Source organism: Pteropus medius, unplaced genomic scaffold (assembly GCF_902729225.1).
Source record: "Pteropus medius unplaced genomic scaffold, Ma_sr-lr_union100, whole genome shotgun sequence".
In the NCBI taxonomy this organism is placed as follows: Eukaryota; Metazoa; Chordata; class Mammalia; order Chiroptera; family Pteropodidae; genus Pteropus; species Pteropus medius.
The window spans coordinates 34,598,482-34,616,937 of NW_024349800.1; the positions used below are offsets into that span (position 1 = coordinate 34,598,482).

Below are 18,456 nucleotides of genomic sequence, written 5' to 3' on the forward strand. Positions count from 1 at the left end.
TTATCATATGATTCCACTTATATGAGGTATCTAGAGCAGGCAAATACAAGGAAATAGATTTATGACTGTTGATATTGACCAGTCACCAGGCTAAAGTAGTGTCTGTCAGCCTTCTCCACTGTGAAATTACCTCTCCACCCCTTGCCCCACCTCCATACTATACTCCTTGGCAGGAAGTCATTACATGAAGCCCCTACCTTTTCCTTTAGAGTGGGGTATTTACATAATTTATTTGGAATTCTTCTGCATGTGAAATTTGTCTCTTTCCCTCCATTTAATTTATCCAATCATTATTTATATCGATGTGAACTCATGGCTATTTATTTTATATTTTGGGTTATAATCCAATACCATTTAGTTTGTTTTGTTACTCAAATTGTTCCAGCTTTGGCTATTGGGAGCTCTTTCAGTTGCAACATTTTTTTTTGTTTTTGTTTTTGCTTTATTTTTAATAGACTTTATTATTTTAGAGCAGTTTTAGGTTACAAAAAGTAGAGTTCTCACATACTCTCTTCGAGCCCTATTCCCCACACCCCAAGTATCTCTTATTATAAACATCTTACATTAGTGTGGTGTACTTATTACAATTGATGAGCCAATATTAATGCATTATTATTAACTAAAATATAGTTTACATTATGGGTCACTCTTTGTCTTGTACATCCTATGGGTTTTGACAAACGTATAGTGACATGTATTCACCATTATAATAGCAGAGTAATTTCACAGCCCTAAAAATTCCACTTTTTTCAGATTGGCTTCTTTCACTTAGCAATATGCATTTAAGTTTCTCTCATGTCTTTTTGTGGCTTGATATATCCTTTATTTTTCCTTCCTTACTTCTTTCCTTCCTTCCTTCCTTCCTCCCTCCCTCCCTCCCTTTCCTCCTTCTTCCCTCCCTCCTCCCTCCTGTGGCAAAATACACATAAAATTTATCATTTTAATCATTTTTAAGTGTACAGTTCAGTAGCGTTAAGTACATTCGCGTTGTTATGTAACCAATCTCCAGAACTCTTCATCTTGCAAAACTCAGACTTCATGCTCATTAAACTCCCCATTTTCCCCTTCCCCCAGCCTCTGGCATCCACCCTTTCACTTTGTCTCTATCAGTTAGACTACTCTAGGTACCTCATATAAGTGGAATCTCACACCATTCATCTTTTTGTGGCTGCCTTATTTCACTTGGCATAATATCCTCAAGGCTCATCTGAGTTGTAGTATGAGTCAAAATTTCCTTCCTTTTTTAAGACTGAATATTTCAGTGTTATGCATACCACATTTTGTTTATTCATTTACCTGTCAATGGATGCTTGAATTGCTCTTTTTTGCTATTGTGAATAATGCTTCAATGAACAGGAGTATACAAAGATCTCTTTGAGATCCTGTTTTCAATTCTTTTGGGTATATACCCAGAAAGATAATTGCTGGATCATATGGTAATTTTAGTTTTAATTTCTTTAGGAACTTCCATATACTTTCCATTGCAGCTGCACCATTTTACATTTTCACCAACAGTGCAGTGCACAAGGGTTCCAATTTTTCCACTTCCTTGTATGAGGTGGTATCTTATTGTGATTTTAATTTCCTTTTATCATTATTGGTGATGTTAAGCATCTTTTCAGATGCTTGTTGTACATTTGTATATCTCCCATGAAGAAATGTCAATAGCTCATTTCTTTTTTTGGCTGAATGATATTCCATTGTATGGATGTTAGTTTTTTTTAATCCATTCACATATTGAAGGACATCTTTGTTGTTTCCAAGTTTTGGCAATTATAAATAAAACGTCTGTAAATATCATGGAGTATGATTGTTGGGTGATAGAATAAAAGCATGTTTAGTATTGTAAGAAACTGCAAATCTGACTTCTAAAGAGGCTGTGTACCATTTTCCATTCCATACAGCAAATGAACGAGAGTATCTGTTGATCCACATTCTTGCTAATATTTGTTGTCGGTGTTCGTGGATTTTAGCCTTTTAATGGGTATGTAGTGGTATCTCATTGTTTTTAAAATTTACATTTCTCTAATAACATATGTTGAGCATCTTTTGCATAATGCTTGTTTACAATCTGTTTATCTTCTTTAGTGTTTATTGAGATATTTTGCCCATTTTTAAATTTGTATTGTTTGTTTTCTTATTGTTGAATTTTGTTTTTTGTATACTTTTGGTACTAATCTTTTTTGGTGTTCTGCAAGTATTTTCTCTCAGACTGTGGCTTATTGTCTTATTCTCTTAACTTTCAGAGAGCAGAAATTTTTAATTTTAATGACGTCCAACTTACCAATTTTCATAGGTTTCATCTTGTTGGAAGGTTTTAAATTACTAATAATTATTAATTCAATTAAAAATTGGCACTAGATTATTCAGATTTCTACTTCTTGGTTTATATTTGGCAATTTGTCTTTAAAAAATGTGTTCATTTCATCTAAGTTGCTGAATTTATTGGCATAAAGTACTTAATAATATTCTTTTATTATCCTTTTAATATCTGTAGAATCTGTCCTTATTTCTTATTCCATTTTTTATTTTAAAAAATTCTGAAATTGACACTTCATTTTTCATTTGTATGTCTCCAACTTGATAACATTAAAATGGAAAGTGTATGTGTGTATAGGAGTATGAGTCACCCATGTCTACACTATCCACCCCCAAAGAACAGAGAAAGCACAAAAATGTTATAAAACAAGCTTTATTTTGCAATACTTTATCATAATGAATTGCATCTCTTTGGTAAAAATAAACTTTATAAACACTTTAATAATCAGAGATTAGATACAAAAACTAAACATTTGTTAAGTTGTTTTTAATATGAGCAGTGACTGGCAACTGAGAAGTGGTTCACTTGGACTGGTCATCTACTGGCAGTTAAAACTCAAACTCAGGGGAAATTTTTATGCTACATTAGAAAAGAGGATAAGGAAACAGTTTAATTCAAATTTCTTGAATCAGACAGCATTCTTACACTTTCGTTAAAAATAAATAACAGTTACAATGAATTGGCAATTATACATTTTTATACATTATTATGATAGTAACATCATACTTTAAAATTAAGCACTTAGTTTAATAAAGAAACGTACAACAGTTTAAAAACAAATTTTGACAATGGCACTGGCAGTTAGATGCAAAAAAATATGCTTTAAGAAAATAAAGGCAGGTACACATTAAAATACTCTACTTTGTTTTTCAATAAATATTTTGACTACATCATTAACATAATGAAGTAAACTTTGTTTAAATCAAAGCTTACACATTTCAAACTAACAAAAACTAAAAAATATATGTAAACCAGAAAGCCTCAAAGTTTCTTATTTAAATGCTATGGTCTTCACAAAAGGTAGTTGAATTACTGTAGTATTTAAGACAATAGTCTTATAGATTTGTGAAGCATTCACATCTGTTGCTTAAATTGCTGGGAAAGGCCTCCTGGTCTACCAAGACACACACATTCCCTCTTTAACACTTTCTCTAGCTTTGAATTTGCACTAACATAGATTTAACTGATCAACTCTTTACATAATGCCTCAGAAAGTAGCGAAAGAAAAAAAATATATATTCTAAACTTTACTATATACAAAGAATTCTAAGAGAAGTCATGCTGGCAAGGAGAACAGGAAAGGCTCAAAGGTGGAAAAAAAGAAAGTGATCCACCAATAATTAGCTTTTGCATGAATATGAGTAATATTTTCTTTCTCTGAATTTGAAGAGTAAAATAAAATTTAACTAATTTAGTAATATATTGCACAAATATATTTCAAAAATATATAGTATTCAGGAAACACTGATTCTATTTGGGATGTGAAAGATGAAGATTTTTTTGAGGCAAAATTTTTACTAGGGATCTATTTATAAACTGGAATTGGTTGTAACGATTTATGTCGATGTAAGGCAAATTATAGGTTTGCTTAAATCACAGTTTTAAAATGTTGGAAAATATATAACTTCTCCAGGATTGCCAACTTGTTTTTATTACAGTAAAATTTGTTAGTAATATACTATTGGAGACACAACTTCCAGTCCATAGGACTTGAAATGACTTTCCTTAATTGGGTGGTTATTAGCCATGTTTTTATCTCAATACACCTGAGAAATGGTATCATAATGACTATGGAATGTGGGGGGCCGTAATTAAAATGGTTCCTCCCCTTGAAAATAGCTGTGTTGGTAAATCAGCAAATGGAAAGTGAAGCACTGAATTCTGTACAAGAATTAAGTGTAAAATATGTGTAACTTCTTACTGTTAGCTTTCAGTGCAAAAGTTTTTATTGCCCTTGCCAGTGATGAATATAACCTAAACTTTTAAATTTGTGGGAGGAGTACACGAAGAGGGAGAGAAAATCAAGTTTAAAGAGCTACTGTTATTTATATTAAGACAAAATAATTTTGAAGATCCCTATTAGAATTGGGGACAACTCTCCCTCCTTATCTGAGATCATCTTCCTTTCCTTACGAAGAATAATGATCTAATGGACAGGAAGCAGAGAGAACATTTGTAGTACAGAATTTCAGTAGAGCAAAATAAACTGGAACCAGATCATTGAAACATTGCTACTAAGTTCTATCCAGAGGGCCCTAGTAAATAGCTTAAAAATATTGTTACTAAAATGATTTTTATAAAAATCTGTGTATTATTTTATTCTGTGTACTATTTTATACTGTGGTAAAGCAATTTTTGGTGTTATATTCATTGTCTACAGCAAAAGGTGTTAACTTGGGTTGGCCACTTTCTGTAGTAGATGTGACACATACAGAAAAAAAAAAAAATCCAAATGCCTCATCCTGCGTACTTAAGGACTATTTTTCGTCATTGACAAATTTAAAAATTACCAAATTTCGATAGCACCAATTCTATTAGTGTGGCTATCCAGGTTCAATTACAATTAACATAGAAATAGGACAGATAATATTAATGTTATCCCTGGCTTAACGTCTTGCCAATTGAAAAAGACGTTTTCATTATGCTTCTCATTTGACAGTTTTGCCCTAATAAAATTTAGAAGTTAAAATATTTCTCTTTAAAAAAATCCAAGTAAATGCTTTATAGTCATAGAAATAGCTGAAAGTAACAAATCAAAATCATGAGCCTATGTGTGTGTGTATGTATGTATACATATATGAAATTATCAGAAAATGAAAACAGGGTCATTGTCTCTGAAACAGGAGAGAGCATAAGACTGAACTTACAAAAAGTTGCTTCTGTCATTGTAAAAAAAATATAATGAATAAATTTAATTTTATTAGTATCCTGTATTCCTTCCGAGTAATATAGTCAAACTATACAAACGATATGAAAAAATGTCTCATACACGCAGGTAGGTTTGTTTGAATACTTAAATGCCTTAGTCAATCACGTTTAGAACTGTAATATAAAATCTTTTAGCATGGGTTAATAGCACATAATAGGTATTACACTGACACCTCAAAAGGGTGAATTATATAAGATTTAATTTTATATAAATTTTGAAATCCATAAAGGTATTTTGTCCCTAATTTTGTTACATCCTTTTAAATTTAATTGGGTATACATACAAATTTAATTCATATAAAGCTTGAAAAGAAGTTTTTTCCTAAATAATCCACCTTTACTCATGACAACATAAGTATTCAAAAGGGTTACTTTATACTCCATTCCTACTACAAGATTCTCAGAATGTAGAACACTTAAGCAAATGAAAGATGCTCATTGCAAAAGTGTGTCGAAACTCCATAACACACTCTATGGCTATATCCTCTCATTGGATAGTTTCAGTTCAACAAAGACAGCTAGTGGCTAATATTTAAATGGTGGTTGCAAAGCACTCTAGGAAAGAATAAAAGGCCCCAGTAAATGCTGTGCAATATCTGGGAAGTAAAAAAATTTCAAAGATAATATTGTAATAGGAATTGGAGTGCTCTTGGATGAAATTACACCACAAAATTGCCTTTTCTAAATCTTAGAAATCTTTGCTGTACTACCTCTGTAACCAAAAGAAATTTTTGAGACATCAAGGATCTTTTACAATTTATATTCAGCTTTGTCATACTTCAACAAAAAAATTAAAAACAAAAAAAAATTCAAATATCACCCTAATAGATTGCATATGTCAGAAGAGGAGTATATGAGAAAGACATGAGCAAAATTTTTAGCTGGATCAGTAGTTAATTACAGATTGAAAAAGAAAATAGACACATTTTGACATATTAATAGAATAAAAGAATTTTCCTAAAAGTCTAAGATAGAGACTAGGGATTTTCTTATATAAAAATTTCTAAATCTTGGAGACACTTATCACAAAAATTATGCCTTTAGGACTTCGCATCGTATTTAGGTGGGGCATGATCCTAACAGCAATTACTTAATAAAGTTTAAAAAAGAAACAAAATACTTTAAAATAAACAAGTAATTAACACCCCTCCCCCACCCTAAAACAAAGGAAGTCCATATGGCTTTAGTATCCCTTGTAAAGAATTATGTAGAAGAGTATTGCCACACTTTAAAATAATTTCACACTAATAGGTATTTCTATTTTTTCCTCAGCTTTTGATTTTGTGTCTTTGCAGTACTTATTAGGGAACCCAAACATGTACGAATTCCAGCCAGGTGGAGCAGAGATCCAGCTGCCTCTTTGAGCTCCTCATCGATTTCTTGACATGACTGTTTTCGCATCTTTTTGCCTGACCGCCCTTTTTCAGAGGTATCTGCACAAGCCTGTGATGCAAAGCCACTGTCTCCAAGAGGATCATCTTCGTAGTCAACATCTGTATCTTCTTCGCTGTGAAATCCTTCGCTGCCATCACTTCCCACGTGGCTACTCTTTGGGATAAATTCATATACCTCATCCACTGAGGACAGGGAAGACATACTAGACCTGGACGCACAACGCTGTGCTGCCATGCTACTTGCACTGTAATTGTGGTCTTCTTTTGGATCAATGCTAGTGGCTAAAGAATCACTCTCTTGTAATCGCATAGCACTGGGATGATTAAATGCATTGCCATAACTCCTCTTTTTCTGCATTGCTGTTTTAAGAGGAAGAGGCTTCTCACCTGTGAAAAATAAAACTTCCACCAATAGGTCAGATGTATTTGACTACAAAAACAAGCCATTTAAAACTACTATATCATTCCTGAATAGTAAGTGCTACAGATTAGTAATGTTTTATACTTCCTTTATTTTTTAAGGAAAGAAAATATCATTCTGTAGGTATTAATCTGAAATATTTTTTTAAAATCTGAAACATTTTAGACTACTTAATGATGTCTTGACCTTTCCATGGAAAACAGAATTATTTTGAGCTGTTTGCAAAGAATTCCTCAATATAAATGTATCACTACACTTAATGTACCACTACAATGGTTTGCTAACCATTTCCTTGTTGATATTTAGGTTTGTCACCACTACAAATGACATTGCAGTGAAAAATTCTTCTAGATGCCTTTTCTCACAAATATGCAAATATTTTTCTAGGAGAAATACCAAGAAATAGAATTATTAAGTAAAAGGATATATACATTTAAAATTGTAATTGGTATTTCCAAATTGCTCTCCAAAATGGTTGTACCAATTTATATCCTGCAGTGTATGACAATACTCAGTTCCCATACTTAACACCTAACAGTGTCAATTATTTAAATTTTTCATAACCTCATGGACAAAAAAGGAATATCTCAATATTGTTTCATATTGTATTTCTTCAATTTCTAGAAAGGTTGCATATCTTTTCAAATGTGTGTTTTCCACACGTTTTTCCTCCTCTAAACCCACCTATTCACATTTTGCTGGCTTTTTTGCTGAACTTGTTTCTTATATCTTACTTATAAATACATATACTCAAAATTAATCCTTTGTTTTATATAGTAAAAAAAAAGTGTTCTGCCAGGGTTTGCTTATGTTACTTTTCTTAAAGATAACTTTTGTTGTCAGAATGCTAAAAAATTTTTTTTAAATAAATTTATTTATTTAGTTTCAAGTGAACACTAAAAATTTTGGTGTTTAATTTACCTACCATTTCTTTCATGAATTTTGCAGTTTGTATTTTAAAGAAGGTTTTTCCTATTCCAAGATTATACTTTCTTATATTTTCTTGTTTATAGCTTTCATTTTTATTTTTAAATCTTCTAAATATGCTATTTCTAAATATGCTATTTATTTCTTCATTTCTTGGTCAATGTAACATTGATAGCATTAACCTCAATTTCTCCATTGCTCACTAAGTTAATGGATATATAATAAAAAAGAAACTAAGTTATTCAGATGACAACAGTTTAGCTAGAAAGAATAATTTTACTGTAACATTTAAATATCTTGCATTCTAAATTACATTTGAAAAGGCAGTAGCAAAAAAGTATTTTAAAAAGAAAAGCATGATTACTTACATTCTAGAATTCCCTGTTCTATAGAAGTATTTAAAAGCATCATTGCAGTGGCAGCATCAATATCAGATTCTTAAAAAGGAAAAGAGTGACAATATTAATGTTTTTTATCATAAGGTTTTGCAAAGAAAAAATATATTAAACAAAATGAGGCATACCTTGTTTTGCAATCTGTATTTGTTCACTTAAAATTATGAACAGTTTTGTGAATAGTACTGTGTAAAGGAGAATTGAGAGGTACTAGAGATAATAAAAGTTCTCTTTAATTATTCACAATGAAAATAAAAACATGAACTGCATTTCAATAAGGTTTGCCCCTAAACAGACAAAAATTACCTAAGAATGTGCATTAAGGCATTATTACTTTTTTAGCATAAAAATGCTAAAACCTTTTTAGCATTTAAAAAATATTTTTACCTATATATATCTGCAGTTAGAAAGTACTGCATTAATTACATGCTAGTTACAGGAGATAAAAAATATATGTAATTGATCAGTCTAGATCATGTGAGTCTACAAAAGCTAAATGAATAATTATTGCTGGCTCAAAAATATCAGTACTAACATCTTTCATTATAATTTTATTTGAGCCTGTAAGTACTATAGATTTATATAATACTCAAGAGATCAAACATAATTATGGATAGTCCATAAGAAAAACGGGCTTTAAAAGACTGGTAACGTCAGTAGGTTCTATTCCAGATAGGATCTTTATGCTCTTGTATCTACTTTTACACTGAAATTTCCTCTCCAGCATGGTGCTCTATTAGTCCAAATAATTGTCATTGAATAAAAGTAAAATGGTATAATCCAAAATGTGAAGGAAAAGTTAAAAAGTATTTAAAAATTTTAGATTATAAAGGATAAGTTTAAAATAAGACATGAATATAAAACCTCCCATTTCTATCTCAAAGTTGAAAAATTTTTACTATCCCAAAGTTTTCCATTTTACTTGCAATATTTAATTATAATGTTATTTTAGATAATAAAGCTGTGAAGATATTAACTTGTTTTTTTTCCCCCAACTTGACTGTAAACTTTGTGAAGGCAGGAAATATTTCTGTTATTGACTTTTTAAATAAGCCCGAGTAAATCAGAGATGGTTGCTATGAAGGAGCACATAATATTAGAGGTCTTTTCCCTTAAAATGTCACCTCATAAAACAGTGTCTCTACATGATCATCTTTCCAATTAGACTGTCAGCTTCTTAGGGTAGAAACCATGTCTTTATCATCCATGATAGCTGGGACAATAATAGGTTCTTAATTAATGCATAAAGAATAAATATATTACATCTATGCCCTTCTTTCCTTAGATTAAGCTGATTATCACCAAATTACAAACACTGAATACTTTCAATAATCTTGGCATGTTTTAAGTATTATTAACTCATCTAATCCTCACAACTTTGTGATATGGGTACCATTAGTATTCCCATCTTAAAGATGAGAAAACAGACACAGAAAGGTCTCTAGGAATGCCAGAGGTAGGATTTGAACTTCAGTAGTCTACCTCCAGAACTCAGGCCTTCAATTTGTTATTCATTCAATAAACTGAGTGTCCTGTTATGAGCCTGACATCATTCTACGTTGCGGGAATACAGCAGAAAACAGACAGGAAAATGCTCAACCTCTCAAAACTCAAAGAAATAATTAAAACACAGTAAGTAAGAGAGTGTAAACACTAGGGAGAAAAATTAAGAAAGAAGGGAGATAGAGAGTATTGGAAAAAGTGGTTTCAATTTTAAATACAGAGGTTAGGGAAGGTCTCAAGGAGTGGGTAATGGTTGAGCAAAGACTTCAGGATGGTCAGAATGAAGCCATGTGAATATCTGAAGGGAAAGCATTTCAGGCTAAAAGAACAGCAAGTAAAAAGAATTTGAATCAATGATTCCCCACATATCATAGCCAAGAGGCTAGTAAAACAAAGACTTCTCTAATTTCTGTCTTTTACAATGAGACCTGACAACAATTTGATAGAGTTTAGTATTCTAATGTGTCTTTGAAGAGAAAAAGGTACAGCCACTAGCCCATATTGTATCTCTGTGTGAATTGGAAAAAAGGCAACTCTGTCTCCAGGTGAATGCTTCCCTGTATCAAGGCACACAGCTTGAAAACTGAAGTGTGGGCTGGGTTTCAGACCCCACTCATTGTCTCAGCCAGGTGTCCTTGTGTAGGGCACAACTTGCATGACAGTATACAAAAGCAGTGAGAGGTTGCTGTTCCATAAAATAAAATTTTTCTTTTAACAGAAAAAAATCTTTCTTATTTCCAATTACACACACACACACACACACACACACACACACACAAGGAGGTGGTGGTGGTGAGAGAGACTCTAACACTAAAATGCATTATAATGAGTAAAGTTTCAGAAAATTTAAAATCTTATAAATGAAGCATCTATAAAACCTTATTAAAAAATTTAGTATATCTTTAACTTGTAGTAAACTTCCACTACAATTTAAGGAGTCATATTTCTGAAAACTACACCTAAAACTAAAGAAAACAGATAAGAGGCTTATCCTGACAATATAAGAAAGCTGTATGAACACCATTTCTTTTCTTAGTTTCCAAATATTTAAAGTGATGACAAAATTAGGTACTGTTTCTATAATAGAATGATAGTATTCCTTAAACACATTTATTTCTTGTTGAAAATTTATTATAGCTTAATTAATTTAGACTCTCCCCATGGAATTAACTTTATGGAACCAAAAACTTCTTTGCAAAAGGATTTTATCTACCTCTGATTTGCTTGGTTTAGAACATTTGTAAGTATGCTTCCCACAATGTCTTGCCAATTAATGCTGATGAAAAGTATAACTTTATTAAAATATGCTTTAGAGAAATGACCCATACCATTTGGTAATCAAGAATACCTGATTATCATCAACTTGTGGTTCCTAGCAGCTACCTTCCATCAAACCTCTACCCAAGGTTAAGTATCCTTCCACCTTTTGAGGTCCAGCTCAACCATCACACTTTCTTCTCTTAAAGGCCTTTCTTGACTTACCTCTAAGCTTAATGTGCCACTCACATCCCCTCCCACTACCCTCTCACGCCCGCCCATGTACTCTGCATAATTCTAGCCAAATTACTTCAATTAAACTATATATTTTCTGAGATCAGGGGCCTTGGTCTTTCATTTCTGCATATCCCAAAGCACCCACTATAGTGCCTGGCACCATGTAAGAACTCAGCAATTGTTCGTAGAATAAACAGGTTAAGTGTTTAATCCATTTAGTATTGTATTTTTTCAAACTTTTCCCTAGAAGTAGTATCAAGAGAGAAGAAAAAGCAAATTTCCTCTAAAGTCTATGAATATGCCCTAATGCAACCTGATTTAAATATAAATTTCCTTAAGTCTTATGTTTTTCTCTTAAAACTCATGAGAATTTTGTATTCCACTCCAAGTCAGACCTGCATTTGTTTTAACCCAGAATACCAACTACTCTCACCACCAAGTTAATTATTACTAGGGGAATAGGTCTAAGACTTATGAGTATAGAGATATAGGAGGGATGTAAGGTATTAGCAGCACTGGGGACATGATGCGTAATATGTATAAGTCATTAGATGAAAGAGAAGTACCTACGCTCTAGTTATGAAAAATTGTGACTGAAACCAGAAGGAGAAACTTGTGAAAGTGTCTGCTCCCCAAAGGAAGCAGAACTTAGATGAAATAGAACAAGAATATGATAAGATTCTAAATAAACCCCAAAATTCACAAAGAAAACATTCTCAAAATGTGCACATGAACCGATCTTGAAAGATTAAGGATAACAAATTAATGAGGTAATAAAAAAATAAAGAAAATTTCAGCAATACCTAAATGTAAAGAGAAACCACATTTACCCATTAGGTATGAGGAAAATGGATACCTTACATTATAGTTAAGACTGAACATGTGTGAAGTAGACTCCATAGCCACTTAACTTCTTTGTAGAGTTCTCTTAAGCTTTTTCACATTCTTCTCTCCCTTATTGTTACAGACCATCATTACACTGCTTCCTATGCTCAGCTTAGGGTAGCTCCAAAGAGCCAAAATGTCTCTGATACACAGAAAGGTTTTTGTTCTAAGCATTTCTATTTTTAAAGGTTATAGAAATGTCTCTAGATGCCAAAGCAACAATGCTAGAAATCTTTATGTGAATACATTACTAATCTATAATATTAATTATGAGTAGGAGAAAAAAACACTAATTCAGAATTTTGAAATACTTTCAAAAAGAAGTCTATGAAATTTTAAAAGTTAACGTATTGTCTTCTTAAAGTTATTTACACTTAAATAAACAATAAAAGAAATATTCTAAATTACATTCTAATACAGGGGCTAGCAAACTTCTTCTGTAAAGGGTCAGTAAGTAAATATTTTAGGTTTTGTGGACCGAGAGGTAAAATCAAGGATACAATACAGAGGTCTCTGTTGCAGCTACTTAATTCTGTTGTTGTAGCAAATTTTCACAAGCCTTGAAATATTATTTTTATTTTTTTCAACCACTCACAAATGTAAAATCATCCCTAATTTACAGGCCATATAAAAACAGGTGGCAGGCCAGATATGGCCTATGGACCATAGTTTGCCAATCTCTTAGTCTAGCCTAAGTTGTACCTGAAAAGATAACTCAATATTACTGATGAATATTTTCCTATTTTCAAAGGAGAATACACATTAAGGAAATAAAAAATGGGATATAAAACAGTATATACAGTATGAGCTCAGTATTTGGAGAAAAAGCATATGTGTGTGTCTGCATGCATGCAAACTTAATCTACTCATGTATAAGCCATAAAAAGGACTAAAGCAATTATATCAAAAGGTTAACAGTAAAGAGTAAGTTTTAGTTTTTCTTTTATGTGTTTTTATGTTCCAAATTTTCTGCAATAAACGTGTAATTACTTTATAATTAGAAAAGTTTTTTAATCCTAACTTTTTACCATTTTTATGATTGAAATACTGATCTTATACATACCTTTGAGGGTTCGCACCTGGTTCTGTGTGAGTACAGAACTTAAGTAGTGAGGTGATAAAGAGCCACTGAAAAACAGAGATACGACAAATGTACTTACAAAAATTTAATTTCACTTTTTATAGAGCTTAGTCACAAATATGACTAATTTGTACAACCGCCCCCTCCAAACTATTTTACCTTGTTTTCTTTGCTAATACTATTCAGTTTAGGAAGAGTCTGCCAAAGGAGAAAATGCGTAAGATCTAAGATTAAATCACAATTTTTTGTGATTTAAAAATATTTAATATTTGGATATTCTTAGGCAAAATAATTAATCTGTAAAATAGGAATAATTAAACCTCCCCACATAAGGTTGCTGTGCTAATTAAATAAGAATAATGCATTTAACATGCCTGGAACAATAGACAATACACAATAGTCACTATTTGGTGTTGTGTTGGATGCTTAAGTTTGATATAACATCACTACAGGTGTTACCACAGAAATGAAAGTGTTTATTAAAACAAATGTTTGAGGAGGACTTCATGGTAATGATGGAAAATAGGTAAGTTCCTGATTTTATTGGTAAATATTATTATCAAATTCAACTTTCTATATTCATGAAAAGAGACCAGTATTTTTTTTTTAATTCCAAAAATTAAAATACTTTTGAGACAAACTATTTCTGTTTTTGGAGTTTGTGATAGTATAAAAAAAAATCTGCTTTGCTAACTAAATTACAAGTCTATTTCTTAGTCACGGTTTTATGTACACTGTATCACATTCTCATCTTCAGACTTACTAATTATGACAGGAAAGGACTACACAAAGGCATGTCAGAAGGAACTGTCATTTTGCCAAAAAATGAAAAAGAGAAAATGTTTCTAAAAGTATTAAGGTAATGTTTTAAAGTCATAGATTATAATCTTTATGCTGTCATTGTTTTATCTACCTGTTTTTAATCCACAAAATCATCTTTATTTACCTCTAAACATATGATAAAGCTAAAAAATATAAACATGAAAATGCAACACATCAAAGGCGCATTAAAGTATGCTTTTGATGGTATACAAATATTGCGCCAATTCTCTCATTTAATCTTAATAAAAACACAGCATAGCTAAATAAAACACATAAGTGACCATCCCAGAGCTTACCATTAGTTTCTAAATTATTATTATTTTTTAACTGGAACATAAGCACCAACATTAACTAATAAAGAAGATATTGACTCTCAAATAATGAGGATAAAAACACTGATAAATTCTTTTCTAGATTTCATTCATAAAGATAAACCACTCAGTAGTTCTTATTACAATGATCCTTCTATCTACTTAAAAATCTTAAAAGTACATATATACACATATATATTAACGACATTTCAGCTTTAGCCTTACTAATTTTTTACTATTTCAGTTACCATCACACCTCTAAAATTTATAATACTTTAAGAAATTAACCAGTATATGAAATGGTGATAATTGTTGCAGCTGGGAGCTCATTATAACTTTGTATTTTTGTGTATGTTTGAAAATTTCCATTCATTTATATATTAAAAAGCTTTACATTAAAAAAAATTATTAAGCATTATAGACTACCCTTAAAAGTATCTTGGCAAAATGTGGCATTTTTAACTCAAATGAATGTACATAATTCAAAAAGATTATGAAGGCCTCTTTAGGAAAATGAAACAAAATTAGATTTAAGGAGGTCATATTATTTTCAGATGTGACTTAAAATGAGAAAGCCATAAGACCAATAAGAGTCACTGAGTTTGAAAGCAAGAGCCAAGGAAATACATTACAATTATATTTGCCAGCAAAAACAAAACAAAATGTTACAATGACAAACTGTTAATATCTTATTTTAAAATTATTAAATATACTTTTAATATCTCACATCTTTAGGTCAACATTATTGCAGGCAAATAAAATGATTTAACCATTTGTACCTGAAATCATATAACTTTCTTTAGAGTTCAGTTATAATACATTCAGTATTGACTACATTTTCTAGAATTTATGTTCTTACCTATTCAATATCCTGTTTCCTAAGAACACAAATTAAGATTATAAGTAAAAATCCCTTAGGCTAGTGTCTTATCCATAAATAATTCTCTATACAATAAAAAACCCCAAACCCCTACAACTTTTTTTTAAGTTTCTCCATCTCATACAAGGAAATCTTATAAATCACCACTGACAGTAATATGGAAGATCCTGTACCTTTGTGGAGATGCAGGAGGGGTGTAAAATGTTAATGCTGAGGAAGAAGGTTGCTTCTGCAGTGCCTGCATAAGGTTGGGTTTATATTCTGGATTAACACACCATAAAGAACCTTTTCCATTAACCTAGAATAAAATACACAAGAATTAATAACCTGGAACTTTAAGACATACACATCAGTATCTGAATGTTTTTAATAAATGTATGAGGAAAAAAACTCCTATTGTACCTTTGGAATACAATGCAAAGGATGAAACTTGCTAGGTAATCACCCGATTTAAAGCCCTGGAGGCAAACTGCCTGGGTTCTTAACTCAAACTCTGCCATTTACCTGAAGTGTGACCTTAGAAAAGTTAACTAATCTCTATCCCTCTGGGCCATTATTCTCTCACTTGCAAGGTAGGATAGTAACAGTACCTACAGATACTCATAGGATTGTTAAATTATACATAAAGTATACTGCACAGTGCCTGGCAGTATACATAGGGCCACAGGAACGCAGAACTCCAGGAAGTCCCATTCACATCACAGTCTGTGAGAATGGTACAACCCCAAGGTGTGCAGTGAACAGCATGGAGGACAGTACAAGGTGCTCCTCCACACACTAAGATGTCAATAAATGTTAGCCATTATTATTACTGTTACAAAAAATAGGAAAAATTAAACTTTCTATACAGCATCATTTCTCAAAAAGTATTAAAGAATATGATACTAGGTGAGGCATCAAAGAATAATTTTTACTTTTAATGACATTAACAGTAATGTTTTAAGTTCCCATTTAAAATAAGTTTGTATTTAAAACACAAACAATTTAATGAAAAACATGGGAACTGAGTGAGGTATGGAAAAGACTCCTGTAAAAAATAGAGGAAGAAGCATCATTCCTTCCCTCAAGATGGTTAAGTTACAACATTTGAGGAACTTCTGGATAATATGGCGATGAGCACATAAGCCCAGATGCCACTGAAATAATCAAGAGAATCTAAAAATAATGAAATTTTTATGATTACTGGAAACTAGAGAACATATAAATAAAAGTGCCTGCTAAATTACGAATGCGAAGTGCCTGAAAGAAGGGCCTGCCTGATCCACAATTCCAATAATATGAAGGAACAGCTTACCAAGAAGGTAAGTGGACAAGATACCTAAAGAACGTCACTAATATTATCTAACATGCAGAGAATAGGCCAAGCTATATGATAATTTCCTTGAATAGGTTTGAAAATGCTGCATATTTTATCTCCCTCCTTCTTAGGTCATACTACACATTAGCAGATTAAGGGATCTAAGTAGTGCTGCTATAATTAAACCTGCTTTATGTGGTTTCCCAAAGTTATCTGACACAGAATCTCTTTCAGGCAACATTGGAGGAGTTAGTGTCCTACGGATTACCTAAGAGAAAAACTGATGTAATTAACGAACTCTTGTAGAATATATTTCCAATTATTAATGGGAAAAATCTACAATGATCATGCCATAAAGAAAAATAAATTCCCTTTTAAAGATCATAATTTTAGACTCTAGTATAAGAAGAAAAAAAAAATTAACAATCCCAATAACAACAAAATTCCCTAACACTTGGAAATTTATACACTTCTGGACCGAAAAGATTTCTAAGCTACAATTACAAATTATCTAGTAAATTAAGGGTATAAGAAACATTGTGATATCAAAACTAAACCGATGTCGCCATAGCTCTACTTAAAGGCAAATTTATATATCCTCGAACACTCTCATTCTTAAACCAGAACTGAAATAATTTGAAACAAGCTTTTATCATATCTAGGAGGAAAAACGGAGAATGAAAATTACATACTATTATATAATATAGACATATTACATAAGATTATATAAAAAGAAAATTGATAACTTGATAAACTAGGAATTAGAAAAAGAATGGAATTGATAAATAAATTCAAGACAATATTCTAAAAAACTATCAGTATGTTATACACACACTGAGCTAGTGAAATGAAATAACTGAATTTTAGGAACTGTCTATCACCTGCTAACACTTTCTTCAGGATAAACCTTTGCTGAACATCCCTACCTCTGCACATCCTTAACAGAAGCCCAATTACAAGCATATCCCTACAAACGTACCACATCGACACAGTTTACACGCAGCACTTCATAGCCATGTAAGGCGGAAGTCCAACTGTAACCTTACCCCACTTCCCTGGAGCTATTTGTAGAGTGGTTAAGAGTACAAGCCTTGGAGCCAGATGGCTTACTTTGGAATCCTGGCTCTATCACTTAACAGCTGTTTAACCTTTAGAAAAATGTCTATGTTCTCTGTATATTAGTATGCTCAAAATATACATATAAAATAGCACCAACTTCAAGAATTACTGTATTATAAGTTAATTCACACAATGAGCTTTAAACACTGCCAAACACATAAGCACTCGATAAATGTTGGCTACTAGATATTTTTTCTCTACAAATATTGAAAATATAAGGCATAACCCAGTCCCCTCTCCCACCTGTGATAGACAAAACTTCTCAGAAACTGAGAACTAATTAATGAGATGAGTGAGATTCAAACTGCTAATTTTTCTATTTCAATACCATTTCTTAAAATTTGAATTACTTTAAAAGTACATTAACAATTTACTTAGACAACAATAATATTTATATGTTTTCTCTTCCTCTGCTTTTTGCCTATATAAAATCCTATATGATATAAACTATTACGATGCTGAAGATTTAACATGATGAATTTCAGAGTGCTTCCATTTCCCAAACTTTTTTTCGAGGTAATATTAGTGTATTACTGAGGCTTTTTTATTTTTGAATATCATGTTATAATTGTTATAGCAGAATGACATAATGAAAGAACACTGTTCTGCAGGTTTAAAAACTGAGGTCCTTAAAGCTGCTTATTGATTGGCTATGTGATATTGGACAAATCATTTAATC

General features: G+C 31.7%; 1 protein-coding gene across 9 annotated transcripts in view; it reads right to left on the reverse strand.

Annotated features, from left to right (window-relative positions):
• Positions 1-2,676: 2,676 nt before the first annotated feature.
• Positions 2,677-18,456, reverse strand: part of FOXN2 (forkhead box N2) — a 55,341-nt gene continuing 39,561 nt past the window's right edge. For 7 of the 9 annotated variants that reach the window (XM_039887211.1, XM_039887212.1, XM_039887210.1 and 4 more), the window contains 4 exons: positions 15,535-15,659; positions 13,331-13,395; positions 8,359-8,427; positions 2,677-7,044 (listed from right to left, as the gene is read on the reverse strand). In XM_039887211.1, coding sequence (XP_039743145.1) covers positions 6,506-7,044; positions 8,359-8,427; positions 13,331-13,395; positions 15,535-15,659 — 798 coding nt within the window. In that variant the 3' untranslated portion in view covers positions 2,677-6,505. The remainder of the gene's footprint in view (positions 7,045-8,358; positions 8,428-13,330; positions 13,396-15,534; positions 15,660-18,456) is intronic. The other 2 variants (XM_039887215.1, XM_039887216.1) reach the window with 1 other exon arrangement.